Source organism: Falco naumanni, chromosome 5 (genome assembly GCF_017639655.2).
Source record: "Falco naumanni isolate bFalNau1 chromosome 5, bFalNau1.pat, whole genome shotgun sequence".
Taxonomy (NCBI): domain Eukaryota; kingdom Metazoa; phylum Chordata; class Aves; order Falconiformes; family Falconidae; genus Falco; species Falco naumanni.
Window position 1 is genome coordinate 34,971,280 of NC_054058.1, and position 10,181 is coordinate 34,981,460.

General features: G+C 53.7%; 1 protein-coding gene across 2 annotated transcripts; it reads right to left on the reverse strand.

Annotated features, from left to right (window-relative positions):
• Positions 1–1,069: 1,069 nt before the first annotated feature.
• On the reverse strand, positions 1,070–9,990 carry SLC16A8 (solute carrier family 16 member 8). Of its 2 annotated transcripts, none has more exons than XM_040594697.1 (5): positions 9,500–9,990; positions 6,245–6,481; positions 5,596–5,739; positions 4,173–5,036; positions 1,070–1,866 (listed from the first exon to the last, which is right to left on the reverse strand). In XM_040594697.1, exons 2-5 carry the CDS (start codon positions 6,471–6,473, stop codon positions 1,472–1,474), a joined length of 1,632 nt encoding a protein of 543 aa, XP_040450631.1. In that variant the 5' UTR covers positions 6,474–6,481; positions 9,500–9,990; the 3' UTR covers positions 1,070–1,471. The 2 variants fall into 2 exon arrangements, with proteins under 2 accessions (XP_040450631.1, XP_040450630.1); XM_040594696.1 differs by having other exon boundaries at positions 6,245–6,552; positions 9,500–9,989.
• Positions 9,991–10,181: the final 191 nt, after the last annotated feature.

Below are 10,181 nucleotides of genomic sequence, written 5' to 3' on the forward strand. Positions count from 1 at the left end.
ATTTTGCTCGTAATCTGCTCTTTGCTTGGGAGCATCTGGAATGAAACACTGTCCTTCGTGTCCCCACTCCCCTGCTTGGGTTTAAATGGCTTTACGGCTCATGCAGACTTCAGCCATTACCCATTAATTTGTAGTTAGTCTGGTCTGAAATGAAACACCTATTTTGATGGCCCCAGGAGCTGCCCCCTGCCCCCCTCCCCCGTAACCTCTGCTTAGTTTTTTGATCCCTCACTACAGTCACAGGTTACCCCCAGGGCCCCTGAGGTGAAGCAGTTCAGGAAACCGGAAGGGCTTTGCCCAGGGGTGTTTATAAAAGATCCAGTCCTAAAGCAGATTAGGGGTGGTTTAAGCATGCCAGGGAAGGTTGTCCTCTCTGAATCTAGAAATCCACCACTGCAGCGGGGGTGAGGGGGGTCATGCCTGCCTTACCACGTGCTCCAGCACCCTTGTTAGTGGCACCCAGGCGCTGTGGCTTGTCCTTCTGCCTTACCTCTGATTCCTTTACATAAGGGGTTTTTCTCTATTTAAAAGGAAAACACACATGCATCTGGTGCCATTCCTGCTGAGTGGATGATTGCTTGGGACACAGTTATTTACCTGCCCTGGAACCCCCACCCCCGTAGGGGCCAAGTTGTTCCCTTCACACGTCAACAGGACTCACTTTAGCCTAGTTAAAGCTGGCTCGCTGCTATTCCTGTCGGCAAGGCTCCGTCTCGTGGCTGCTCACCTAATGCCATTTGTCTTAGATGTCTTCTTCTTGCATCTCAGCAGCAGCCTCTAACCCAGCACTTTCCTACTTGGAAAAGCAGCACCACGTGTCACTGCCCCAGCTTTACTTCCTACAAAAGATGTACCAGATGGAGGTGGTCAGAGCTGGCGTCCCACCAGCCAGCAGTGCCCGAGGGAGGTACGTTAGGGACCGCAGCATCTACCCCCATGCTGGCCGCAGCTGGAGGTGACCCAGACGATAGCTACGAATTACACCACCCTTAAACCTACTGCCAGATAGTCTGCCATTACCCCGACCGTGGAAGTGGGGCAGAGGAAACACTGACACCAGACCAAAGCGTACCAGGATCTGATTACAAAGAGTCTCTAATTGTTTGTGTTCTGTATTGTGACAATGCAGAAGGAAAAGGAGAGTCCTTGATGGCCTCTTCAAAAGACCATCATCTCCAGGGCTGATTTGGAAGTAGGAAAAGAAGATTTTTTTTTGTCTTTTCTTTTTTCTTTTTGGTGTTTGGGTGGCTCTGAGCCTGTGTTGTACCAGCATGGGTGCTGTATGCAAGTAGTTGTATCACTGGGTAGGTATGTGGATATATATATATAAGGATGAGCTATTCTTATACATCTCCCTCTTCTTACATCTGCTTTTGTCTCAGCCTTCCCTTCCCCATATCCCACCTACCATCCCATGCTGAGGCGCATGCAAACAAGGCCAGTTTTATACATCCTTGTTCCTCTGCCTTGGCTAAAAACTGTCCCTCTCCACCGTCTGGTCAGCGTTGCAGCCATCTTGTGCGGACACCTCCCCGTCCCCCTCGGGACACCCACCTCCCTCCCCACTCTGCTCCTCAGCCACATGGTTGGCCTCCTCACTGGCCACCACCACGGCATTGTCGGTGCTGTGGGACAGCTGGTGGTTGTTGCTGCTGTGCTCCTCTGCTTCCTGCACATCAGACTCTGCTTCCTCAGTGTCACTCCCGCCGGCCCTGGATAGGTTCTTCTCTGGAGGAGGTTCCTTCTTCTTCCCCCGATTCAGGCAGCAGTAGGTGGCCATAGCCAGGAAGAGAGCAGATAGCACCACCTCTGAGCCCGCCAGGTAGAAGATCACCTCGTAGTTCTTGAGGGCATCGACCAAGCGGCCTGATGGTTGGAGAAGAAATGAGACAGTTAGCTTCAGCCTGTATGTTCCTGCACAGACAGCCCAGTGCAGGTGGGCAGCAGCTGCACGTGGCTGAGGACCTGCTTGTAAAGGGAAGAGCAAGAAGCTTGAACATCTAAAAATCACACTGGGCAGAAGCCACACTCTACTACCAAGGAAAGTACTGTAAGGGTATGGGGTTGGTGTTTTCCCTTGTTTGGGCAAGGTTAAATAATTGTGACACACTGATGTTGTGGTCTCACATCATGGTGGGCCATCTTCTTGCCAAGGTGAGACAAGCCTCTGAGGACTTGGTTTGTCCAGTCTCAGAAGAGAAACAAAATTTTAAGAGGCATTGCCATTTCTTAAGCTATCATGTCAGGAAAACATTCAGAGGGGGAGGAGAGACATCTCTTTGGCAGAGAAACCCCTTTGGCTGGCCCACCCCGATGATTTCTTTGCCAAAGAGATCTTCTCAATGCATCTTCTGAATGCACCAGGGCTGGCAATGGAGGAGGGTTACCAGTCCTTTGTGCTGGGGAGCCTGAGCAGCCACCCTGCTGCAATCAGGATGGAGCCATGGTGACCAGAGGCTTCATCCTGGTCCTGCGTGCTCCTGGTTGTACATGTGACCCCCAGTCCCTGCTGTGCTATGGTGCGTGGTCTGAAACCAGCCCCAGGGCACACTTGAGGTGCCTCCCGGATGGTAAATTCCTCCCCAGGTGAATGTGCCCCTGTTCACCCAAGCCAGAAGGCGAGTGAGGAGCCTGTGTGCATGCACGCGTGCGTGTGTGGTTTATCCTGTGCCAAACCCCCTCGGCCCCATGGAACGGGAAGCAGCTCAGGAGGATTACACCAAACAAAGCTACTTTGTTCAACCCCCTTCTTCCAGCCAAGCACTGCTCCCCCAAGTCCAAGCCGCTGGGTTTGCCAGCACACTCAAGCTTCCTGAACCAGAGGAGAACTGCAGCAGCAGGTTCCCCCTAAGGGGAAGGTGGGAACCATGACTTGGCTCCCTGCACCACCTGCCTCCCATTGTGCACGCGGACAGTACCAAGGCACAGCTGAACTGAGGCAGGAGGGCTGAGGGCTGTCCCCCATCACCACCCATGGTGTGCCTGCTCCTTGGAGCAAGGCACTGTTAAATCCCCCTCGCCCCCCGTGATGTCTCTGCAGCTGCCTCCCGGACACATATTCCTTGACCTTCCCTGGCCTGGGACTCCTGACTGCCCCAGAGCTTATAAGATGTTAGCATCAAGAGGATCTTCTCTTGGCCACCAGTTTTTACCTGAGAGCTGGGTGGAGTTGCTGAGGGTGGGTTCTGCTCGTAACTGGTGGTATGTGCTGGGGAAAAGATCATTCACACAGAAGTCTTCACTGATGGGCTTTAGCCCACGGGTTGCAGCTGAAGGAGGGGAGTGCAGGAAGCCATGGAGTGATTCCTGCCCAGGGGTTTGCCCATGTTCTGTCCCTGATCCTTCCTCGCAAATTGCACGTGCGGGGAACTGCACTTCATTTGGAAATAAGCTCTTGGCATAATTTGTCTTTCTCAGACCTGATCAGACACTAAACAGTAATCTACACCAACCTCGTGGGTAAAGGGTCTCCCCATTCAACAGCCTGTTTGTGGAGCGTGGAACTTACCAGGGACTGTGGCCTAGGCTAGACTGAGAAGCTGTGAGTGTTTAAATCTCTTAAAAAAAAAGTAACAACAAATGCCTCGGGTGGGTCTACCAATTGTTTTGACTTCATCAACAGCTAAACGCCTGTGCCTTGGGATTGGGGCCAACACAAATTGAGGTCATTATTCACAGCACCAATCTAAAGGCCGTGGACACCAAGGAGAACTTGAAAGACCCTCACCTTGTCCTACTGAAGACTCTCAAAGGTCAGGCATGTGCCTGACCCTACCCATAACGTGATTTTACACAACATTGTAGGCACAACAACACAACAGTGAAGGCAGAGGCCTGGATCCCAGCATGAAAGAGAGGGAAGTGCCGCTGCTCAGGGCTGAGGGATACCGGAGGTCATGCCACTCTAGATAGCTCTGTATGCCTGCCATTGCGTAAGTCTCCAAGCAAAGCAGACGGAGAAGTATCACTTGCCACCTTCTGCCCCTGTTCACATTGAGCATTGTGGTGCATGGAGTGAGACGGGAAGCTCTCACCTCAGATCTCAGCTCCCAGAGGAAATTTAAAGTTGAGAAGTAGGGTTTGTCTTCAAGTACCATGCCCATGCCCAGTACCCGCAATGCTGTGGAATGGCAGCCAAACAAATCGCCTGTGTTTTGCAGCAATGTACCTACCTGCAGAGGGTGGACCGATGAGCACAGCAAAAGCCTCGATAAGTAGGACCAGCCCAATGGCACTGGAGAACTTCTGGGAGCCAACAATGGCCATCAGCACCTCAAACTGCAGTGCACCCACCATGCCATAAGAGATGCCAAAAAAGACGCAGAAGATGACCAGTCCTGTGTAATTGCTAGCCCTGGCACTGCAGATGTCTGTCAAGCCATTGAAGAGCATAGCAAAGCTGAACAGGTATGCCACGTGAGGGCGGACCCACTTCAACCCTGCCACCATGCCACAAGCTGGACGAGCAAAGATGTCTATGAAACCAATGATGGAGAGCAAGAATGCAGCCTCTGTGTCTGGTACGCCTGTGTCCTTAGCGTAGTTGACCAGCAATATGGGGGGCACAAAGAGACCCAAGACCAGGATGAACTTTGAAATGGTATAAATGATAAACCCTCGGTTGGAAAAGATACTAAAATCCAGAAGCTTCTTCCCTTTCTTGGGCTTCTTCTTGGCTTTTTTAGCTTTCTTGATTCCATCAGCGGTGCTGATTCCCTCCTCTGATTTCCCTCCTATGGGCAGCATCTCCTTGGCTTCGTATTTGTCCTGAGCTTTCTCCATCTTCCGCTTCATGCCCATATCCAGGGGTCTCATGACTGCCCCACAAGTGCAGCAGTTAAGCAGAAGGCCCCCCATGATAAGGAACCCTCCTCGCCAACCAAACTTTTCCAGCAGCACTTGCCCCAGCGGAGAGAGGGAGGAAAGGAAGACAGGGCTTCCAGCGGCAGCCAGTCCGTTGGCAAGAGGCCGACGCTTGTCAAAGTAGGTGCCCAGCATGATCAGGGAAGGCTGGAAGTTCAGCGCCATGCCCAGACCTATGTGGGGATGAGAGCCAGGAGGGAGACAGGGAGTGCAAGAACATGAGACATGGTTTGCAACGAACTGAAAACTCCCCTCAGACTTTCCTAGCCCTGAAGTCCCGTGATGGGATTCATGCATTCTCCACAAGCCTCTGCTCCTTCGTGATGGTGGGTTGCCCCCAGAGAAGATGGGCTAAACCAGCCTGTCTACCTGAAACGTATTTGAATTAGGTAACTGTGGCCAATGTTTAGATACAACCTGTGCCTTAACCAGGAACTTTCCCTTTCTCCCCTATCACTATATACTGGTGCTACCCCAGTCACCATGATCACTGAGCATCACTTATCTTTCTTCTGTCCCTCCCCCCTCAACCACAGGCCCTGCCTGTTTAGGTCCAGCAGATGCATCTCACTGACTACTTGCCTCCTGTGAGCAGGTACAAATAGGTGAGGGGAGACCTGATGCCTAGCATCATGCCAGATATGGCAGTGCTAAAGGGAGCTACAACACGGTCTTGACTCTTCCCTAGGTAAGTCCGTGTCCCATCCCCCCCCCAGCTTCTGGGGCTCTCACCTGTCAGCACGCCAGCTGTCAGATAAAGCTCAATGATATTAGTTGTAAAAGATGCCAGGATCATCCCAGAGGAAGCTAGCAGCCCACCGATGAGCATCACAGGCCGGCAACCAAACTGGTTCACCATGATGCTGCATACTGGTCCTGGAAGAAAGCAGAGGAGACCGAATAGGTAGACCAGGAGACAGGACAACTGGGAAGGGGCAGTCAGGCCAAGCATTGCACTTGGGGAACATGAAACACTAGTGATGGAAATCACTACTTGGCTGCTTAGACATACATCTGTTTGGCCTGGCCAAGGGGGAGAGGCTGTGGTGTGGAGGCCTCTGCTTTGCCTGTTCAGTTGCCTGTTCCCTGAGAACAAGAGGGGCTTGGTGTGATAGGGGCAGCACTTCAGCAATGAGGGCAAACCCCATGTCAACTGTCTGAGAGGCAGGTGGGGTGACCCCTGAGGTCTCCTGGGACAGAGGAAACGAGGATATGAAATGCAGCACAATTCTAGAAGGGAAGTGGTGGGACAATTGTATTCTGCATGTTGGTTTGTGGCCAGACCAGTGAGCATGAGAAGAGCCCATGGGGACATGGTCTGGGCCCATAGCAGAACGGGGAAGGCACAAGTTAGGGAGGGGGAAGTGTGTCCAAGCATCACCTGTCCCATAAAGCATGGCCAGCATGATGGAGGAGATCCAGGCTGTATCACTGTAGCCCACATGGAAATCTTTCATGAGCTCCTTGAAGTAGACACTGACGGCTTTTGGGAAGGCATAGGAGAAGCCAGTGATCACAAAACAGCCGAAGAGCACAATCCAGCCCCAGCCACCATCTGGGGGCTTCACAGCAGCTGGGAGCTGCCCTTCCTCTGGGTCAGGTCTCCCCATCGTCTAGCCTGGGAGGGAAAGGCAGGTAGGAAGGAGGTAGGGCAACAGAGAGAGAGGGAGAGAGAGAAATCTCCAGGTGCTGCAAGAAGAGCAGAGCAGGCAAACATTTACTATGAGGTTTTTCTCCACGTCCAGCATATCCAATCTCCACAAGCCTCACTGAGGGAACACATCACCTCGCTGCACCTTCATTCTGCCAGGCAAGGCAGGACTGCTTCAGGGTGTGAGGTCAAGCCACAGCTGAGCAGAGGTGGGAATCACCCCCTGAGCTTGGGGGCAGCCCACAGCTCCGTAACCCCTGGTCAGATGCAGCCAAGCAGGGTCACAGCTCCCAGCTGAGACTGGGGAGCTGCATCTGATGTGGTGGGGCATCAGGATCTGCAGCACTTCGCTTGCTCCATACCCAGCCTGCCTGTAGGCTGGTGTGAGGTGAGAGCCAGCGACGTGAACCCCTTTCAGCTACCAGGATCTTCCTTTGAGCCTTTCCTGCCTTGGCCTGCTCCAGCTGGGAGCCCTCCAGGACCTGCCCTGCTACAGAAGCCTCCAGTAGTGAGGGACAGGAGATCTGTTAAGCTCACTGTGCTTTCCTCTGGGAGGCCCCAGTACACAGCCGTCTCCCTCACCCTCCCTTCCCCGCCGTGAGGGGCCAGATTTGGGAAATGGGTGAAGGGGGAGAGCACAGCAAACCGGTGGTTATCTGCATGCCAGAGAGATTAGGGCTCTGTACCTACACAGAGGGGCCAGAACAAAGCCTAAGGGGGGAGAAGGAGGGAATTAGAGGGGATGTCTTGTGAGTCGCTCTTGGGACTCTTAAGCTGCCCAGGAATTTTGCTCCAGTTGGCTGCTGTAGGTATGTTTTTCTTATTTCTCCCCTAGGCACCACGTCTCTGACATACCCCTCCCAGCACCATTAGCCTCAGTTTCTTGGTCAGCTGGGCTTATTTTCAAACCTGTATGCAAAACCATCACTGGACTTTGATTATAGATGCTCCCAAGTAGCACCAGAAAGGCATTAGAAAGCAGGATGGCCATTTTCCATGCCTGAGCTGGCCTTTGTCAGGTCCAGTTTGCCCTATCACCATTCTGCTGGCAGTACACTGCCAACGTGGGGCCTGTCTCCTCTCCAGCTCCCTTGGCTGAAGGATGACGGGATTGTGGCAATGTCCCCATCCCTTGGCACCAGCAGTCATGGGAAATGCCAGCAGTCACGTACTGGCTGGAGACTGCCGAGGTCCTGTGGGCAGGACACATAGGGCTAGCACCTGGGAGTTTTGGATCTGGGTGCATTTCTCAAGGAAGTCCCTCTTCTTTGTGTCCCCCAAGCAATGGGGATGACTGGACCTGATTCCCATCGCTGCTGTTACTCTGCACATTAAACAAGTGCAAATCCTTTAGGCAAAAGCACGGATGGTACAAGCTGGGGCAGAGCCCAGATAACAGGCCAGGCCCTTGCCTGGCAAGAAGCGGTCCTACCCCATGACACCCCTGAATCTTGCAGAAAAGGAGAGTGGCTGGTCTTTCTCAGGCTGCAGGAGGTTCAGCATGCAGAGCCAAGGCTGGAAACAGGGCTGGAAATTGCTCTGAGAGGGGTCTGAAACTGCAGTTTGGGGGATGCTGGAGAAGGGACTTGCAGGAAGACAACTAGGTCAGTTCTAGACCCCTCAGCAAGGGACATGGCACCTGCATCTACAGTGCATCAACATGAGGAGGCACAAAATGGTCTTGGTCAGTTGGTTTTAGCCACATGCCCAAGCCAAGGCTGACCTGTGGAGGGAAGGGTGGGATAAGATTCACCAGCCACCCTCAGAGGTATCCTTCCTTTCTCCCCCTAGGGGAACCCTTGCTCCTGAAACCACAGGGCTTCAGGTAAGAGTGACTGCCACCAAACACACTCTGAGCCTTTTTATCTAAGCCCTTTTCCCAGCCTTGCTCTCCTTGATCATGTCCTGAACCACAAATGAAATGAACCGATCAAACCATTGCAATTCATCTTCCCCACCCCTCCCCTCCAGCTTCCTAGCAAGAAAATATGTGTCCGTCTGTGGCATGCTCTTTAGAGATTTCTGTAGCACCTGTCAGTGACTCTGATTTTGAAGAGAACATTAGACAAATATCCATCGGTACCGTTTGAGTTTGGAGCTAGATAGATACCTCTGCAGGAGCGACTTGCTCGGTGTTACAGAACTGTATAGCGAGGCATGAAAGGGTTTTAGCCTGGCCTGCAGCTAGATGTTGTCTGAAAAAGATGAGGTACACCAGAGGAACTCAGCTGTAGAGACGCTCCAAGGTCAATATGCCACAGTGCTGCTCTGCTGGACATTTATGCCAGCTCTAAGCCAGGCAGTTCAGAGCTGCCCTGTTCCTAACACCGCGGCACATACGCTACTTCTTCTGCTCATGGCTGCGCACAGTGGTCACACCACGTACCCTGCCCTTGCCTTTGCACACTCTACAGCTTGCTATTCTTTTCTCCTCAGTTAAGGAGCTTTATTCACAGGTGAAAATACCACGTGTAAGTTCACATGCACCTAAAAGCTCATCAGCATGAGCACCTGCCCTTCCCCGTGCATCACTGGCAGGTGGGCCCGGAGCGGGCGCTGCTGCAGCGCCCTCTGCAGGTGGGCGCCGGGAGAAGATTTGTGCTGCCACCAGAAGTCACCAGCCCCGGCTGGGAGGGTGAATGCCACGGTAGGATCAGCCGTGGCTGCAAGTCCCTGAACACACGCACAGCACAGAGCAGCCAGTGCTGGCGATGCCCAGCACAGCCCCACCGTGCCAGGCAAGCTGTATCCAGGTGGGTCCCCAAAAATGCTAGGATGGCTCCTACTGCCCTCCACACAGCCCGGATGAGGTGCGGGGTTTGTTTATTAAATGCAAGGCCCCACAATTCATGCCACCAGCCTCCCCAGCCCACAGACAAAACCCTGGGAAATCATTCATTAGAGAATTAAACAAGTGCAGGCCTGGAATGAGCTGTCTCCTCGGCAGCTGGTGCCAGGATGCAAGCATCCCTCCGTGCCACTCACCTGCACAATGAAGTGACGACCTCCTGAGCACGGGCTGAACTGCCAAGGGCTGAGAATATCCGTCAGCAGCGTCCCCTTGTCCCTCTGCCTGACACTTCCCAGCTCTGGATGAGGGCACCTGGTTAGATGGTCCTGCTGGCTCTTTGCTCCATGGTGGGCACACCGTCAGCTGGGCACAGGGTGATGTCTGCAGGAATCCAGCACCCCTCGAGTGGTCTCTCGTGCTCCACTCCTTCCTCCCAGGCAACTATGTCCTCACAACAGAGCTAATCCACCTCTCAGCCTGCTTTCCTCAGCTCCAATGTTGCCCAGCAAAGCTGCCCGTGGCCAGTCCGGGGGGATGCCCCGTGCAGGGGACCCCCTCGCTTCCTGCAGGTGCAGGTAGTGCCCCACGGCACTCAGCGTGGATGTGGGTCAGCAGCCACTTATGGTTTCAGGTCGGCAGAGACCAGTGGGTGCTGAGCGGGCAGAAAGCACTTCTCCACTTTTAAGAGGCTTTTCCAGCCAATGGGGAGGAGGTGGCTGCCTGCCGCGGCCCGAATCCCCCAGTAATCCCGCTGCCCAGGAGCTCCTTGCCTTTCCCCAGCAGGATGGTGCAGGCTGGTGGGGGCAGATTTGGAGGGGCCGAGGCAGGAGGCCATGGTGATGGACCCAGCCAGGAAGGAGGGTGCCAGGGAGGGGG

Excerpts from the sequence above, each read along its gene's own strand:
- SLC16A8 (XM_040594697.1), bottom strand. The coding sequence starts at position 6,473 with ATGGGGAGACCTGACCCAGAGGAAGGGCAGCTCCCAGCTGCTGTGAAG. Across the intron at positions 5,037-5,595 it reads GACAGCTGGCGTGCTGACAG|GTCTGGGCATGGCGCTGAAC; the intron begins GTGAGAGCCCCA and ends ATCCCCACATAG. Across the intron at positions 1,867-4,172 it reads CATCGGTCCACCCTCTGCAG|GCCGCTTGGTCGATGCCCTC; the intron begins GTAGGTACATTG and ends TCCAACCATCAG.